At 32.8% G+C, this 18976-nt stretch overlaps 3 protein-coding genes across 5 annotated transcripts; 2 read left to right on the forward strand and 1 right to left on the reverse strand.

Annotated features, from left to right (window-relative positions):
* Positions 1–1119: 1119 nt before the first annotated feature.
* Positions 1120–5164, reverse strand: LOC110708713 (F-box protein PP2-B15-like). Of its 3 annotated transcripts, none has more exons than XM_021886916.1 (4): positions 5006–5164; positions 3237–3497; positions 1814–1932; positions 1120–1713 (listed from the first exon to the last, which is right to left on the reverse strand). In XM_021886916.1, the coding sequence occupies exons 2-4, from the start codon at positions 3495–3497 to the stop codon at positions 1221–1223; spliced, it is 873 nt and encodes a 290-aa protein (XP_021742608.1). In that variant the 5' UTR covers positions 5006–5164; the 3' UTR covers positions 1120–1220. The 3 variants fall into 3 exon arrangements, with proteins under 3 accessions (XP_021742608.1, XP_021742607.1, XP_021742606.1); XM_021886915.1 differs by having other exon boundaries at positions 3237–3518; XM_021886914.1 differs by lacking the exon at positions 5006–5164 and having other exon boundaries at positions 3237–4137.
* A 4530-nt stretch (positions 5165–9694) lies between these two features.
* LOC110708714 (60S ribosomal protein L19-1-like) lies at positions 9695–13914 on the forward strand. Its single transcript, XM_021886917.1, has 5 exons — positions 9695–9967; positions 12156–12278; positions 12493–12806; positions 13460–13515; positions 13607–13914. The coding sequence occupies exons 1-5, from the start codon at positions 9856–9858 to the stop codon at positions 13629–13631; spliced, it is 630 nt and encodes a 209-aa protein (XP_021742609.1). The 5' UTR covers positions 9695–9855; the 3' UTR covers positions 13632–13914.
* Positions 13915–15303: 1389 nt separating this feature from the next.
* Positions 15304–18860, forward strand: LOC110708715 (lipoprotein NlpI-like). Its single transcript, XM_021886918.1, has 8 exons — positions 15304–16116; positions 16484–16550; positions 16646–16685; positions 16994–17126; positions 17263–17334; positions 17819–17899; positions 18109–18170; positions 18256–18860. The coding sequence occupies exons 1-8, from the start codon at positions 15841–15843 to the stop codon at positions 18332–18334; spliced, it is 810 nt and encodes a 269-aa protein (XP_021742610.1). The 5' UTR covers positions 15304–15840; the 3' UTR covers positions 18335–18860.
* The last annotated feature ends 116 nt before the right edge of the window (positions 18861–18976 follow it).

Consider the following 18976-nt stretch of genomic DNA (forward strand, 5'->3'; position numbering starts at 1 on the left):
TAGTACAGTTTATTTACCAAGCTTGGATTGCTTTAATATTGCCACATCTTGGAGATATGGTTGGTTGGTTGATTATTGTTATTGATAGAGTATAAAATAAATTATGTTATTTCGATCACTCCCCCTCAAACAAATTATACTCTATCAGTTATATCCTCACAAATACTACGAATTATTTATATTATTAGTGACTGTTTTACAAATTATTAAAATAAAAATGTTCAATGCCTATAAAGTCCCGTTAGTAAGAATAATTTTAATTCAACATAAATAATTTCATTTCAGTAAAAATAATTTTAATTCAGTTAAAAATAATTATAATAAAAATCGCTAAAAATAAATTCAGAAAAAATAATTTTAATTAAACAAAATTAATTTAAATTTAGTATCGTAAAAAATAAGGTGATTTGAACGGAACCTAATGTATTCACACTCAATAAAGGCCAAAGGGCAATCTTGAGATGAGACAAATTATGAAATGAATAATGAATTTGGAAACGGTAGGGGAGTAGGTTAAGATGCTTTGCTTTTCCTAAAGATTTGGTACCAACATTACAACTTTCTAAAATGAATCAAGGTCTTCAAGGCCTAATACAGTAATACGATTATTCTTGATCATGTCGATTTATTATTATCGAAAGCGTTAGTATAGATCGAAAGATTCGAAACTATTGAACAGCACTTTGTTTACTAAAAAAACACTTGAATGGAATTAAAAATTCCTATAAAGGTGAATATGATCTAGCTATTTAATTAATGCAAATTTAATTATTATACTATGGATATTTCCTGCTGCATGCTAGTAGAGAATGAATTCGAAGCAAACTAAGAGAATCACAAGTGAATTTTTGAGTTGAGAGTAAATGGAGAAGGTAAGGGAATTCACTACTTCCAAGCAACTGCAGGATAATGGAGTTTGAAATTGTGATATCAAAGTCACAAAGTGAGTTACTCACCACTTTCAGTCCTCCACCAAGCATGTTTGGTTATTTAATTTATTACTAGTTATATGCATACTTCGTATATAATTAACCCTCATAATTTAAACTATATGTAAGAGATGTTCTACTTATGATAAGTATTAACAACTTATTTTTTTTATATGTTAGTAGAATGTTATTGTGTGAAGTAAAAATTCATAAAATCATTAACTTCTTTTATAGATTGTACAAAAGAAAATTCTAATAGCTTCAAGAAAAAAATTGAAACCTATCTATAGACTATAGTAAAGGCCTTATTTCAATCCCTTCAACAATAAGGCCACCCATCAAATGATGCCCTTTAATCTCCTTCATACTCATCTTCACAACCTTACCATCTCTACAAGAGTCACCAGACTCACCATAAAAGAAGTGTCCTAACTCGATTTCCATCCATCCATCACCGCGTGCACCTGGAAGTTTTAAATTACTATCCTCCGACCCATGATTGACCCTTGATGCAAGAATTTCCGTTCGATTATAGTATATTAACCATTGCATTTGATGCTTCTTTCCTTCATCTTGGCGAAGATACACAGTATTATGGCTCACCACATCACTACCCACTTCAATTGATACTTCCATAGGCATTATTTCCAACCCATATGCACGTTTAGACACTTTGAAAATTAGATATGCTCCATAAGTTGTGTTTGGTGATAGCATATTAAGTTTCAAATAACCTTGGATATCTAACCATGATGTGGTTCTTAGTTCCGCGCTTTCCTTGAACCTGAAATTAAGAAAACACATAAGCAAGATATAAGATTAAATCTCGTTTACAACTCTATTTCATTAAAACTTTTGACGAGAATGGACTAGAGATAATAAACCTTGATTGAGGAGTGTGTTTCCAGGCCCAATAAATTGGGTCATCAGCCCATGCAATTGACAGATCTCTTGCTGATAATACATAAGATTTGAGTCCAGTAATCTTGTCTAAATTAAAAATCTGCATGGCAGCTTGTCATATGTTAGCTAGACATATTATAAAAAACAATAATTTACTTTTGGTTAAAATTAATTTGAATTCACAAATATTTTTTACATAAACTGATAAGATGAATTGACGTTACATAACATGCATTAGTGCTTGACATTTTGACAAACCATTTACAAGTTTACAGCTGCCTAAATATTATAATCACGAAAGTGTCATAAATTATGATTGATAACTAATTATATGAACATATGACAATATGGCAAATTTTCAGAAGCATATAGGGTATATGTAAAAAATAGATTTATAGGAACAAACAAACATGAAGGCTTTATTATCTTCCCTTTATTCACTTTTTGAGTTTTTCAGATAACTCATATCAGATAAATGGACTAAACTAATAAATTGGGCTAAAATAAAGGCTAATAAGAAGTTCAAAACCATTAAGGTAAGTGAATTTTGGATGAAAATAACATTAAGGTTCTTTTATTTAAAATAAATGAAGCACATTAACTTAACAATATGGCCATTAAAAAAACAAAAACAATATGGGCCATATGTACCGGCCACTCTTGCTTGTCCACAAATAGGCCGACTATATTTCTTTGGTTATTTAATGGTAAAGAGAAGGCCCAACTTAAGAGTAGTGATTCTAGAAAAAACCTAACTAAAATGAGTTTGGTGAAATTCGACTCTTGACCTCATGCTTAAAAGTCGAAAAACTAGCCAATTAGTCTAGTTATTTATCTCATCCATTCTATATTGTACTTGAGATATATAGAAAATATATATTCCTATGATATTATATTATTATACTTCATCCGTTTTCTCTTACTTAATCTAGTTTGACTTTTACACTATTCATAAATATACCTTTGACTTTCTTTTTGTGATTATAGAGTATGAAAGAAATATATAAAAATATTGTCATCATATAGGATTTGTTTGAATCATCTCAAAATCCTTGCCTAACACATTATCTAATTGGTACGGAGTATGATTTTACTTATGATGGATTGAAAATGTTAATGATTAAATTTATATATTAACAAGTGTAATAAACAGACGTAGTATAAAATCCATCATATAAAGGTATATCCAGCTCTAAGTGAGCAACTTATATTATGAGTAAAAAAAACAAGTAAACCGAGAATAATCATGTACTAGTACTTATCATTTATCATGTATATGATGTATGCACCTAAATAGGCTAAATTAAGGCACATTTTAACCATAGAATGTATTTAAAATAGACACTCAAATGTAGGTAGGGTTAACAAGTAAGATATGGATAAGGTAATTGTTTCTTAACTGACCTTGTTACCACCATCTATGAGAAGAGAGTTGCAAAGCAAAAAGAACAACTCTTTTTTTGAATCCCACTTAAGCAATTCCGGACCAGCCCTTGAAACTATCTCATGGTAATCTGATGGTAGGAAGCTCTCCCATACACAATCCAACTGAGCCACTGACCGGAGCTCGGAACACACCGCCGTAGACCGGCAAACATCCCATGGAGAGGAAAGGGAAAGAATTGTAGAGACACAATCTTCAGGCAGCTCATTTAAGCTCATCATCTTCATATTATGTTACACAATCTATTATATATCCAAAAACTATGAATTATATACAAAATAATAATGTAACTATATACTATAGTTTAATTTGTGCATTATTCAATTTATGTGTGCCTAAGCTATTTGATTCAAATAAATCTGCTTGCCTTAGCTTGTTTAAGACAAGCTGATTTTATTTTATATAATTTTTTTTTCAGTTTTCTCCATGTGCATAAAATGTAAAGTGGGGTAGTTTGATAGAAACTTGAGTGGCCAACTTGCATCATGCAGCTAAGTTTTGATGATATATTTGCATGGAGTATAAAAGTATTGTACAACGTAAATAATACGATTGCGAAGTTTTCCTCTAGCTAGACATCGACCCTTGTTGATTTATTATGACACATGCCTACGTGTACAAACGCATAAAGTTATTGACTTTTGTTTTAGGTGATCATATACATATAAATTATACCAAATTACGAGTATCAATTAAGCAATAAGGTGTTGGTTCATTTGGTAGACCTTTTACCTTAGATCTTCAAAATACGTTATTTGTTCCAAAAAAAATAAAAATAAAAATAAATTAGAGTTTAATTAAAGGAGTATTTAGTTAATTAACCTTAAGCATTTTCCTCTCCCAAATAATAAATAATAATGATAATAAATTGATTGGAAAATAAAGAAAAAAAATCTGGTAGTTAGTTTTATACTTTTGACTCATAAAGCCATAAAGGCCTATTGTATCTATATGACAAACTTTAAGTCATTTTCATTTAAATTTATGTACTTGGACTAGTTTATTATTCTCATACTAATGCACGTAATAATGTAATAATAATAAAATTATATATAATAACGATGTGTATTTAATTCTTGCACATACTTCCTTCCAATCTTTACCTTAAGATATCAAGATTTAAACAATTTGTTTGATTAGAAATACATAAATACTTTTAATTTGTAGCACCTTGCTTACATATGAGCAACTCCAATCATATCGTAAACAACTAAACAACGACAATTAGTTGTAATTAAAATTAAAGAGACCTCAATTGAAGAGTTTGAGAGTTTGATTACAATCAAGCCGATCAGTAATAGTATTTTCTTTACCCATTGGCAAACTAAAATCACAATTTAATTTGTCTATAAACATAACAATAGAAAGTAGTATGTGTAAAGCAATTTGCAACTAATCAAACCACAAAATAATTTTGTAGTAATATTAAATATGGAGTGCAAAGTATATTATGCAATTCTTTAAATACATGTGAAAAAAACCTGATTAAAGAATTTCTCTATTAAATAATAAAATCTTGCGTTTATGAATTTTATGACGAATTTTGCAAGTAACAACATCTAAATATTATTTTAAACGTTAATATGTATATATAAAATAAAATATATATATATATATATATATATATATATATATATATGTACGTACAAATACATTTTATAAATTACTCCACATGAAATGAAAAAAAAAAAGGAAAGTAAATATGAGTAATGTTAATGAACAAGCTTACCTATGATTATTATTCTTCAAGCCTTCCCTTTTGCTTGTACTCGTAGATCATGCATGAATGACTTGATTATTGATTATTGTTAGTTGTAGGAATTGCAGCCGTTGACAATTTAACAAATAATAATGGATGTTTGAATGTTTGAAACACGCAACATATTGTACTTAATTGATAATAATGTTGTATTAGTTTGAATGTTTAACGGAACCTAAATATAAAATAATTGCCTAATTTTTTTTATATGGGTAGATGGTACATCTTATGATGAGCTCTTTTGGTATACATTTGATGAAATCATGTTGTCATATGACGACATTGATTTTTAAGTACCATTACTACCATGCATCACAAATTCACAATGGATGATAATTACGCAATCAATCATGCCCATTCAAACTCAAAACTTTTTTTAAATCATATGAGATCCCACTACCGGGCAATATCTTTGTTTTTTACAAGATTTAGGATATGTTCACATTTACTTAATTTCATTTCAATTCAGTTCAGCTCCGATCAGTTCAGTTCAATTTAACTCCTAATTTCCCTCTCTCATAAAATATTCATTTCAGCTCAGTTCAATTCATTTCAACTCCAAGCAGTTCAGTTTAGCTCTAATCAGTTTAGTTTAATTCAGTTTAGTAAATGTGAACAGACTCTTATTATCTCATAGATCTACCAAATTAAATGCACAATTTTTTGATAAATACTCCCTCCGTCCTTTTATTATAGTTGTTTACTGTTCCTTTTTTGGCAAATCAAAATTAAACTTCCATTGTTAGAATCATTTCTTTTTTAATAAGTGATTTTTTACAAATTTAACCTCATTCTCCTCATTTAATCTCAAAATTATCCTCAATTCTTACTGATTTTTTGTGCCAGCAAATATTAATCCACCAACATGTACTCTCTCCCCTCATTCTTCTTCTTCTTCTTTTTGGAATTTATTAACCTCTTTTTTCTTTTTCCACTTGTTATTTAATGCACTTAATATATTTTGATACTTTCAATCACAGGGTTTAAGAAATATAAAAAAAATCTTAATTCACGTGAAAAATGAGAGATGAGATTCTAATAAAGGATGGAGGGAGTATTACGCAAAGTGTGTAAGAACCTTCAAATTAAATTTAAATTTATTGAGATTATACATTACTCCCTCCGTCCCTTATGGTCAAATTTAAGATCCAAAATGATAGTCCTATAACTCCCGTTTGCCTTTTCCAAGTACTATTAATACGAAATATTAATTTATTTATTTATTTTAGCAAAATACCCTTCAATTTGCAATAATTTTTGTGCAAATTTAGCTTCCCTATGTAAAATTTGAATTTTTATAGTACATTTATTATGTTATCTCTCTACTTTTTTGCATGTAAATTTACCTTTTCATTGTACTTTTACTACTTCTTCTTTAAGTTTTTTAATTCTCGTGAAATTTTAAACAAAAACACTCAAAATTAAGGAGAGTGCTCACGTTAATTTGCCACATAAACGTAATTTGTTTATCTTATAGCATTCTTGTAAACAACTGAAAGTATATGAATAAAAAGTAATTTCTACGATGCAAGTGAGATACAGCTGAAACGGAATGGAGAATCGGAGACATCCATTTCTTAATGACGTCAAAATCGAAAGAATTGTAAATACGGAGTACGAGTAACAAAGAAGAAGGGTTGAGATAAGTAGCAATATTGTTCACGTTAATAATTGCTAAAACCACTTGAAAATGCTCATTAGTCATTATCTATTTATTTGTACAAAACATTCAAATACGAAATAGTTGGTTTTTACATGAGGAGGCCCAAGGCCATTAGTTGTTCAATTAAGGCATCTTATAGGCCACTCCATAATTAAGAATTACTTGTTTTATGCACTTACTGCGTGCCAAATTGGCTCTTTCCATTTCCAAATGATAAAGATAGATGTTGGCCAAATTGGGCAAGTAGTGCAAAAAAATAAGATATTTAATTGTGATTTGTGACTACATATATTGCCACCAGTTGCTTGGACGCAATTGCTATCCATTGTTTTGCTATCAAGTCCAATGGAAAAATTTGTCAAATACAACTATCAAAAATATCCATTTTATGGGTTTTAGTCTTTTTAGTTTATGTTTGCAAAACACAACCTAAAAATACACCCAACTTTAAAACTAAATTTTGTCAAACACTTTAAAATAAACTATAACTTTAATAATTTTCCCTAGCATTTACTCATCGATAGCAACACATGTACTGTCGCTAAAGCTGTTAATTCGGGTAAACGGGTCGGATTTTGGTCAGGTAAGAATGGGTCGGGTCAATTCGGGTTAATGTCGTACGCTATGCGGGTCGGGTTCGGGTTGGGTCATGCTTGTGTCGGGTCACATCGGGTCATACATCTTGTCGGGTTCGGGTCGGGTCATGCTTGTGTCGGTCACATCGGATCATACATCTTATCGGGTTTGGGTCGGGTTATATTTGGGTCGGGTGAACAATATGTCGGGTTTAATTTGGGTTAAAACGGGTTAGGGTAATTCTCGGGTTTGAGTTGAGTTCGGTTCAAGTTAATAATTTGCGGGTTAGAATCAGGTTGAGTCATTCTCGGGTTAGAGTCGAATTCGGTTCAAATCAATAATTTGCGGGTTATAATCAGGTCGAGTCATTTTCAAATCGGGTCATTCTCGAGTTCATGTCGGGTTCAGTTCAAGTCAATAATTTGCGGGTTATAATCAGATTGGGTCATTTCCAAGTCGGGTCATTCTCGAGTTCAAGTCAATAATTTGTGGGTTACAATCAGGTTGGGTCATATTCGGGTTCAACTAACTATAAATAGATAATTATCATTTTTATCAAGCTAATTATTTCCTTTGACTATAATATATATGGCAACATACTAGGGAACTATAGTCTATAATTTAGGAAGATAATTATCTCCTTTGACCATACAACAAATATATACTGTATTTAACTCTTAAATTTGGAGATGATGCTCCTTTCTTTTGCTGGCTTGGACCGACTTGGTCTCCCTAGAAAAAATGCTTTGATCAAAAATAATAAGGTGGTTTAAATTGAATTTAAGGTGATTTGAAATCGGGTTAGGAACAATTTAGGTTGAATTTAGGTCGGATCAATAGCAAGTTGTGTTAAATTCGAGTCGGGTTAGTAACAGATCGGGTTGAATTTTTGGGTCGGGCTAGTAATAGGTCAGGTAAAATTCGGTCGGGTCAATAACAAGTCGGGTTGAATTTGGGTCGGGTCAATAACAAGTCGGGTTGATTTCGGGTAGGGTTTGTAATAGGCCAGGTCGTGTTAAATTCGGATTGGGTTAGGAACGGGTCAGGTTGAATTCAGGTTGGGTTAATAACAAGTCGGGTTAAATTCGGGTTTTGAGGGGTTAAATCGGGTTTGGGTCAATTTCGGTTCAAGTCGGGTTCGGTTCAGGTCGGGTTCGGTTCAGGTCAATAATTTACAAGTTACATTCAGGTCAAGTCATCTCCAGGTTAGTTCATGTTCGGGTTCGAGTCTCACATACTCAAGTCAACTCGGGTCTAGGGTTGGTTTCAGGTCGGGTTTGGGTCACCATTTTTTTGGGTTTAGATGGGTCGGTTAATAATCGGGTTTAGGTCGGTACTTCGGGTTGGGTCAGCTTTTGACAGCTCTAACTGTCGCAGTCAGTCAGCCACAACCCACATGCTCACATGGTTGCATCAAATATTAAATGACTATTAGCTACCACAACAAACTAAAATTACAAATTGAACATTGAGATACAAAGTCATAATATTTGGACATCAAAGTTTAATGTCTTTTCTCTTTTCATTAAAGTCTCCAACATATTTAAGCCTTTTAGTTTTCAATAAGGACGAATTTAAAAATCTTAATGTTAAAATTTTGCATCAACCTACACACTTGCGTCACCATTGCTCCAAATTGAAATAACTAAACAAAAGTTTTAGAATCTAAGGGTTCGTTTGGCATCGTTGTGGTTTTCTGTTTTTTGGTTTTCAAACTCATACGATATATGTTATATAATAAAACAAAAATTAGACAAACCCATTAAAATCATGATAATATTGAAAACTGACAACAGAAAAGTATAAACACCTTTTTCTTGTTTCCTTTTTTGGTTTTTTGTTTTCGAAAAAACAGAAAACTTAAAACAAAAAATAATGCCAAATAAGCCCTAAAATTTTAGTTTTTGATAGAATAAATAACCTTAGGTCAATATCAACACAAAGATAAACCATAAAAGTCACACAAGGTTAAGGGGCATCAAGATAAGAAATTGCTACCCATTAGAAACCATAAACAATTAATTTCACTTTTCATTAAAACATACAAATCAAACACTGCATAATATATTTATTTAAAATAACATTACGCGTAAATATAAATATAGCTTAAAAAGCTTTTCACGGATTGTGTCTCAATCAGTTTCATAATTCAATCTGTCCAAAAAGAATCCAAATATACGAATCATTTTGGTTCCAATTTTCAAAGATGCAAACACGAGTAATACAAAACGAATATGAATCTATTGATTCCAAATCGGTTCTAGGATCCATTGCCTACACCCGTTTCTCTTATACGAAGTATAAGTATATAACCCATGTTAGGATACCAATTCCATGACAAATAACAAACTTAAAAAAAAAACCCTTCATTTAAAACAAAACCCCAAAGCCCATATTAGAAAACACAACCAATAACAAAACCTAAAAAAGGCCCATTGCTTGAATCTGAATCCATAATTAGGGTTTCACTACAATTTGGGTTAAAACTTGTGAACCACCACTCTATAATTCCTCCAATCTTCGCCGCATTCATCTTCATCACAAAAAAAAAAAAAAAAAAAAAAGGAGTGAAGTTGCAGAAATGGTGTCACTCAAGCTGCAGAAGCGGCTCTCTGCTAGCGAACTCAAATGCGGGAAGAAGAAGACTTGGCTTGACCCCAATGAGACTAATGAGATCTCCATGGCTAACTCTCGTAATTTTCTTATCTTTCTCTTTTCTTATTTCGATTATCATTGTTATTTTTTTCATTTTCTGTGTTTTTGGTTTGTAATTTGTGATGATAATTTGTTGGTTTTGATGTGATGGATGATTAATTGGGTATTTTTTTGTTTTTTCTGGGGTTTTAGTGTTAAAGGGTTTGTTTGTTAATCTGTGTTGTATTGTAATGTACCTTGTTCGAGTGATTTTTGTTAAGGGTAGATTCTATATACTTCAAATTTTTAGTGAAATGCGATTAGTAGTTGTAATTTCTGGGTTTGGATTTCCTGTTTAAAGCGAAGAGGTTTCAGTTATATGATGAAATGATATTGATTGAGCATTTTGAGTGGATACATTTGAATAACTAGGTTGAAATTAGTGAGGAAAGAGTTTTTTTTAATTGGGTGCAATGTGATTTTTAGGGTTTGGTTAGGTTATTTATTTGGAGGAAAATTAGGGTTTATGTATTGCACTTAGTTCTTCCTGGAATCATTATTGATGATTTTGAGGATTTTATCTGTGCGTAAATGAAAATTTATCCGTCATATCTTCAATGAGCATTCTCCTTCTCGGTTTAAAATTGAGATGAAGGTTTGCTCTTGTTTCTGATAGATAAGACATTTTTGTGTGGACTTATGTGTACTGAGATTGGTGAGGTCTTTGATCATTGCATTTGGCAAGGAAAGTCTGTTATTTCATATGAAGTTTAACACTGTTAATTGAAGTTCTCGAGTTAAAAGAGCTATTAAGGACCAGAAATTGCGTTTTGGTTGATATGTTGTGAAACCCTTGACATTAATGTAAAAAGATTTTATCTTGGCTAGCACAATGCGAGCGCAAATTCATTCAAAACTATAATTTCACACCTCTATTAGTATGTGCATCAGTGCAAAACTGTTTATGATATAATGATTATATATCTGTGTTTATGAGTTGCTTTATGATTTACCGGTTCTTAGTTTTGTAAGATACACATTATACACTATAACGTGATTGAATGTAACTTTTCTTTAGTTAGCTCTTTAAAAATGCATGTTGTTATGTTCATTGCACTTAACTATACTTGAAATTGTTTAAAAATGTGATTTCTGGGATGTTAATAGTGCGTATAATGAAAAATATCCTTTCTGCTTGAGCCATCTCTTTTTGGCAATGGAGATGTTCTCCAATGATATTGGATGATAATGTGATAGTGAACATCAGTAAAATAGCTGTTACTTGTCTGGAATTTCTGCCTTCTGATTGTATGTACTGTACTTTTATCATTGGTTATTTTGTTTCGGAAAACAATTCTGTCATTTTCTCCGCACTTAGTTATTCTTGGAATCCTAATTATGATTTCTGAGATGTTTTAGTGCGTATAAAAATCTATCCTTTCTGCTTGAGCCATCTCTTTGGGCAATGGACATGTGCTCCAATGTAAATGGATGACATTTTAGCTAGTGAACATCAGGAATATCATCTTTGCTTGTCAGTTGTTTCCCTCACTTATTCACTAGAGGGTCTTTATAGAACTAGTGGTTATGGCTGTTATGAAAATAAATAGATATTGAGATGAAATCCTTTCTGCTGGAGCCTTCTACTCTTTTGAGCATTGGGGTGTATTTATCTTTGTATACGTTATTTCAGTTCTTTTTTGGGGTATGACTTCATATGAATCAAATTGTCATTCTTTGTAGTATTGCTTATTAGCGTATCTTTATAAATATTGATTTATTATTTTCTCGCCCTAAGTTATTCTTGGATTTCTTTTGAATTATGGTTTCTGAGATGTTTTAGTGCGTAAATAAATTTATCCTTTCTGCTTGAGCCATCTCTTTGGTCAATGGACATGTGCTCCAATGTAACTGGATAACATTTTCACTAGTGAACATGCTATTGCTCATATACATAAATGTTAGGCGAATGTTGTAGGTTGGATTGGAAATTTTAATGCAAAAACCATTTATGTATATAACTTGTTGTAATTTCATGATATTTGCTACTTTTATATGTTGATCTGTCTAGTATTGGTAAACTTATATTGATGTAACCTGTGATATGTGACTCCTTACAAGCATAATTTAACAGATCTTCCTATATGTTTGGGGGGGGGGGTTGTTTTCTTGCTGTGAGGATAATTTTTATTATGTGGTCTGTTGCCCTACTTAAGGTGTGTTTGACTTAAAGCTGATTCATTTCAGGACAAAACATAAGGAAGCTAATCAAAGATGGATTTATCATCAAAAAGCCATCAAACATCCATTCCCGTTCCCGTGCCCGCCGAATGCTAGTAGCAAAGAGAAAAGGGCGTCACTCTGGCTATGGTATGTGTCGATACAGTACATGGCTACCATGTTGATTCTTATATGTGTTCCATCTTATTAATTCCATTTATTAATATTTTGCACAGTAGTTTTCTGGCTTTCTACAGCTGCAAAGCATTTCTGTAAAATGCTTTCCATAAATATGTAACATGCACTAATTGCCCACCTTGGTTATTATTGGTCTTCTTTGACAGTTATGCTATTCTTATTATAGGTAAACGTAAGGGTACCAGGGAGGCAAGGTTGCCTACAAAAATCCTTTGGATGAGGAGAATGCGTGTACTAAGGCGTCTGCTCCGCAAATACAGGGAGTCCAAGAAAATTGACAAGCACATGTATCACGACATGTACATGAAGGTCAAGGGCAACGTCTTTAAAAACAAACGTGTGCTGATGGAGAACATCCACAAGTCAAAGGCTGAAAAGGCAAGAGAAAAGAATCTCTCTGATCAGTTTGAGGCTAGGCGTGCGAAGAACAAGGCTAGCAGGGAGAGAAAGATTGCAAGGAGGGATGAACGTCTTGCATTGGTGAGTCCTTTCACTTGAAACTAACTTGATTTCCCCAACTCAATGTTATTGGCCTTTCTATTATTTTAGTGAGGTGGGGAGAGCATGGAAATGTCCCCTAATATGATATAGGTTTGCTTTGTGAAATCTATTTTGAGGGGGTTATGAGTCATATGACTATGTGATTATCGTTGGGCAAAATTTTGGGATTTTAACTTGTGATGACTAACATTCAAGATCCTTTAAATCATGAAACTTACAAATATAGCATGTTGATCTAGCATCTAGGTTATGAACTTATGATTAGCTTCTGAATTTCAGAAAATGTGGAGGAAAATATTCTCCCATGGGGTTATGGTAGTTGGACAAGTTGTACGGACTTATGGGAGGTGTAGATAGACAGAGTTAGTAGGGGGGTTCATCAACCTAGGTTAAACGTGCGATTAGGAAAAGTGCATACTACTATGTGTGTATATGGCCCATCTCAAAATCTTTTCCCTTGGGTCATCACGGTATTGTCACCTTGTCTAGCCGGTGGTCATCCTCATTTACCTTGCACCTCAGCAATGTTGTACTTAATTTAATGCACTGATATGAATTGTATTTTATCATTCGTTGCAATTTTTTACTATGTTGTTTCATCTTCTGAAAGTTAAATTTGATGTTTTATGCAGGGGCCTGTAGAGAAAGCTCCAGCACCAACACCAGCAGCTGCTCCTAAGCCAGCAGAGTATGTTTTCCCCTTGTACCTGTGATTAATATAGCCTTTGATTTTTTAAATTCATGTCAATTATTAATTTTTGCAAATGATCACTGTGCAGGCCAATTAAAAAATCCAAGAAGTGAAGCAGATATTGAAGTAGGTTCTTAAAATTCTGTTTTTATTGGAGCAATTGTGAAAAGACTTGATTAATTTGGATCACAAATTTTGGCCTCTGAAGAAAGTTTTCCGCTTTTTTTCATTTTATTTATTGCAAGACAAACTATTATGTTTGCAATGGTTGATGTAGTTGCCAAAGACACGAACTACTGCACAGTTTTGGTAAATTTGATAATCAATTGGAATTTTTGTAATGTGCTATGAGCTACATGAGTGTTGGTTACATAATGCATTCTATTGGCGTTTCTTTTTCTAGCTGTGCTGGTAAATCACTAATTGACCAGCTTGTTTTCGATAAGGATTTGTGTTTTTGTTGTCTGGTCAGGCTTGATGACAATTGGTAGGTGTAGCCCTGAGGCAGTGTCTATGGTGTTCTTACGTGCTGATAGTATACTGTTTTGTGTGGCAGAAGAGTTGCATTTTTCATTTCAATTGAGTTTGAAAATTCCTGGACATCTATGAATGATTGAAGTGATAAGCATGTTTATTACGGAGTATTTATACAAGTCATACTTATTATAGAGCGATGAAAGATTTCAGGTTATTAAAACATTTGGTTGTATATTGAAGTAATTAATTTATACAACTGTACAAGTGAAGGGAACGATGAATCTGTGAGTCCCGCATTAATAAAATTTGGATGTGGTTTTGGTTTAGTTATGTTTTTGTAAAGTGGTGGCAAAAATTTCGGGAGTTAAAAGTTGCAACTTACATAATGTACGAATTGCTGTTTTAGCTGACTCTAACAACCCTGAATAGGCCCTGGGCTGTTATTTTTAATCGCAACATTTGGGGATCTTATTAGATTACAAAATAATTTGATCACAAAATAAAATTTAAGTTAAAAATGTATATTAGCAAAGGTGAAAAAGAAGAGGTGATATAAATATATAATCCTAATTGTTATCTACTTGTCTTTATTAAGACAAGGCAGACTCGTAATTTTTAGGGGTGTAAATGAACCAAGCCGATCAATAAACTAATCGGGTACGAGCTCGGTGAGCTCATTTATGTTCGTTTATTTAATAAAATGAGCTGAATTTGAACAAATTTTGAAGCTCGTTTAATAAATGAGCTTGGACGCGAACATAGATAAGCTCGTTCAAATATGTTCATAGATAAGCTCGTTCAAATATGTTCATGAACAACTCGTTTATTTTTTTTTACGAACTACTGGTTTATTTATGTTCATGAATTATTGATTTATTCACATTTGTTGATTTAATTCTTAAGTTTATACGGTGTGATTAAGATTTAATTATTATGTTACTTTTGATATTTTCAATTGTCAAAAGTACGAAGCTCGTTTATTATAAAAGCTCATTTATTATTAAGCTCGTTAATGAATCACTCATTTATCAACTCGTTTAATAAACGAGCTGTTCATGAACATACATTGTACTAAATGAGCTGAGCTTGAACATATTTTTGAACTCGCTTGAAAGCTCGGGATCGTGCTCGAACTCGCCTGAGTTAAATGAATTGAACATGAACAAGATAGTACTCGGCTCGGCTCATTTACACCCCTAGTAATTTTCAATCTATATAATAATCAACATTTGTTGTTATGATTAGAAATAGCTTATCATCAATATCTTAAAATGCAAAAATAATACTTGATCGTTTTCTTATAATAGACAACAAAGTTATTAAATCACAACTTTTCAAACTCAACTTCAACAGTTCGGTTCGTAACAGCCCAACTCAGCAGCAGCAAATCTGCAGATGTTATCATCAGAGATAGTAGCGGAGCCCACATCAAGGCAACTATGTTCAACCTCAACAACGCCAAATTATTTATAGCGGAAGGTATGGCTCTTCATAAAGGAGTCCAACTATCTTTTCAATGTGGCATTCAAGACAATGAAATTGGAGGTGATAATATATTAGTCATCAACTCAATAAAAGGAATTCAGGCAATATCTTTTTTTTTAAAAAAAATAAAAAAAATCACAACCTCGTTCTGTAAATAAACTGAGCATATTTGGGCTTGGATTGAAAGATGAGCAATTGAATAACAAAACTTTTGACAGCCCAAAGTTAGGTATTGTAGTTACAGCTTAGCCTTACGCGCCTTATCTTTCTTCCCTACCCAATTTCTCTCTCTTCCTCTGCCTTCAAAAAAACTCAACAACAATAACAAAAACCTTCAAATATTTCACAAATTCAAATAAAATGAGCATAAATAATACACTCAATCCAACAATCAAAACTATTTCAATCTTCTCCCCCAAAACATCATCCAACCTTCAACAATTACCATTTCCAATCACATTTACTTCCAAACCACCCACTAATTATTCACAACTTTCTCTCTCCTCAATCTCTCTCACAAGGAGGACCTTTCTTCCTTCAGTTTCAGGCATTTGGGATGCTCTGACCGGAGGCTCCAACAATAATCCCCGCGAAGCTGCTCTTGCCATTCGCCGCGGTATGCAGCTGTTTAGACAGGTAATTTATTTTTTTTACGCGAACAAAGTTGTCCCACATTGAAAAAAAAAAGAATAATTTCCGGCAATGGCAAAGTTGTCCCGTATTGAAGAAAGATAATTGTTGTGACATGGTTGATTTAGTTTGTTGATTTACATAAACTCTAGGAAGGTAGTAGAATGGTGAGATAATACTCTCTCCATTCTACATTAATTAATTAACATTAGATGTTTCTAATGTATTGATTACTATAGGATGGAGAGAGTGTTATAATTCTGCTCCTTTTTAGATTTTCTCTTGATATAATTCATCTTAATAAATTTATTTATCTATTTGAAGAAGTTTTTTTTATTTATTATTGTTTTTACTATTATTTTAATTTATGAAGGGTGATGTAATGGGGTCTGTTGTGGAGTTTGATAAAACAATTGAGCTTGATCCTCGTCAAAAGGCATGTATGTTTTATAATTTAAGAAAGGAAAACGGTTAGTTTGTAACGAGTTATAAATAAAACGTTCATTAATTATTTGGCGATGTGGGTGTATTTCAGATCTTTGGCAAAGAGGATTGTCTCTTTACTATCTAGACAGGTATTATCTGCTTACATAAATCCTTATTTTTCCTGGAAAAATATGCTTCTAATGTAATCAACTAATTACTCAATATGAATATATGATAGCTAAATAATGATGAACAATGTCTGTTAGCCATAAGCTTTGCAGTTGTAGAGCATATATACGAAGTATATCGATAACACCAAATAGTTGATGCAATCCTCTTTCAAACACTTGACTTTTAGAGACAAAATGTGGCAATTTTGAACATTTGGTGTTTGAAAAGTACATGAAACTGTCTTTTTCTTGGAGTAATTTTGAGAGAAATTAAATGCTTTTGATAGATTTGAAGAAGGCGCGGAGCAATTCAGGTTGGATGTAGCTCAGAACCCAAATGATACAGAGGAGTCAATTTGGTGCTTCCTTTGTGAAGCTCGACTTTATGGGGTTGATGAAGCTAGGAAACGATACCTTGAGGTTAGTTTGTTAAAACTTCAGCACTGAATTCTTGCAATTGAATGCTTAAATGTCTATGAACACTGGTGTTACAGATTACCACCAGTTCTGTTTTCTGTGTCTGATTAACCATGACTGATTTCAACCATTTTCTTAGGTTGGTAGAGATCCAAGACCGGTGATGCGCCAAGTCTACGACATGTTCAAAGATGGTGGTGATCCTCAGAAGGTACTAGTTACAAATATAATTGATTCAGTTTTTCTATCCTTTTGTTTTCCTAGAAGATTAACTTGACTGATAACCAACTGTCATAACTGGAATAAAATGGTTTTTGTAATTTCTTCTAGCTAATTTGTTTATAGACATTGCAGTATGGCTTGCTAAGAATTCTTGTATGTGGGAGTGGGACAAAATGCCCCTTTGCATTACATGAAACTAGAAAGAAACTATTACTCTTTGCATTCCAAAATTTGCGCTTTTGTTAAATGATTTTATCTAAAGTTAATCAGAAATCTGTTTCTTCTGTATTCTGTCAATAAATCCTGTACATATCTGCTTAATTCTGAATCAAATTTCCAAAGAGCTTTAATTCTGGAGCAATTCTTAGAGATTATTTGGTGGGGTGGGGTGGGGGTTTGGAGGGTATGTGATCTGCTCATGCTCCAGTATGTATTAATGAATATACTCTAATCTACGATTTCTTTCTTTGTAGCTGGTTGATACATTCTCAAACAGTCGAGATGGAGAATATTTTTATGCATCTCTGTATGCTGGCCTCTATCATGAAGCAATGGTATTGACTATTGAATCCCTTTATTCTCATGTGGAGTACTATTTCTTTAGATTATAAAATTGTTACAGACTAACCTCTACCAGCTTCAGAAAAACATGATGTGAAAATTTCATGTTGTCAATGCATATTCAAGTGTAATTAATTACGATGCTTGTATAAGTTGTATCCCTTAGTCCACGACAGCCTCAACTGGGTTTCTGATTGTGCAGGGTCAAGAAGATGCAGCTAAGAAATATATGGTTGCTGCTTGCCAATCCCCTTATGCACAAAGGTCTATCACCATAATCCATACCTATAAATTTACAGACTGCTTTTGTTATAATAATCTAAATTTCTTGCCAAAATCTTCATTTCAGGTCTGATGATTACATGGCTTCTTTAGCCAAGGTCCATTGTATCTGTAGAAACTGGAGCTTAAATCCAACTTCAACTTGAGACCAACATTTGGCCTAAGCTTATTATCATATTCAAATCCACCTTAGATCTGTGTTTCGACATGAAAGACGATGTAATTGCCTTGAGTAATATATGAAGAGATCTTGGCATAGCAGTCAAGACATTTTTACTTGCAATTGTTGAATATGCAAGGAGTTTGGTCATGAATTACCAAAATTTTGGCAATTCCAATTTTAATTAATTACGATCCCCGAATACATTTATGTAGATAATGTGGATGGCTACTTTGTTTTTGAAAAACTTCGTTGTAAAAGATCAGCTATAATTACAAATTTACAGTATCCTCCCACCTCGATCAGTTGTCAAAAAAGGAACCAAGTTAACGTTGCTAATTTCATCCCATATCAATTTATTATATTATTAAACATTAAAACTTAAAATTGTAGAGCTTTACCCTCGTAAGAGGGAGCCCTTCCAGAAATTCTCGACGGCCTAGGTCAAGCCCAGGCCGAAGAGGGGGTTTGGAAATAGTTTTCAACCAGCAATTGACGCGCCTCGGTTATTACCTCACTAGCTGCGTCATTGCCCCAAGCGCAAAGATAATTTCTATTGAGTTCAAAGTTTGTTTTTATATCCCTTCTTTGCTTGCAGTCTATATTCATCTGTCGATGTGGGATACTT

Source organism: Chenopodium quinoa, unplaced genomic scaffold, assembly GCF_001683475.1.
Source record: "Chenopodium quinoa cultivar QQ74 unplaced genomic scaffold, ASM168347v1, whole genome shotgun sequence".
NCBI lineage: Eukaryota > Viridiplantae > Streptophyta > Magnoliopsida > Caryophyllales > Amaranthaceae > Chenopodium > Chenopodium quinoa.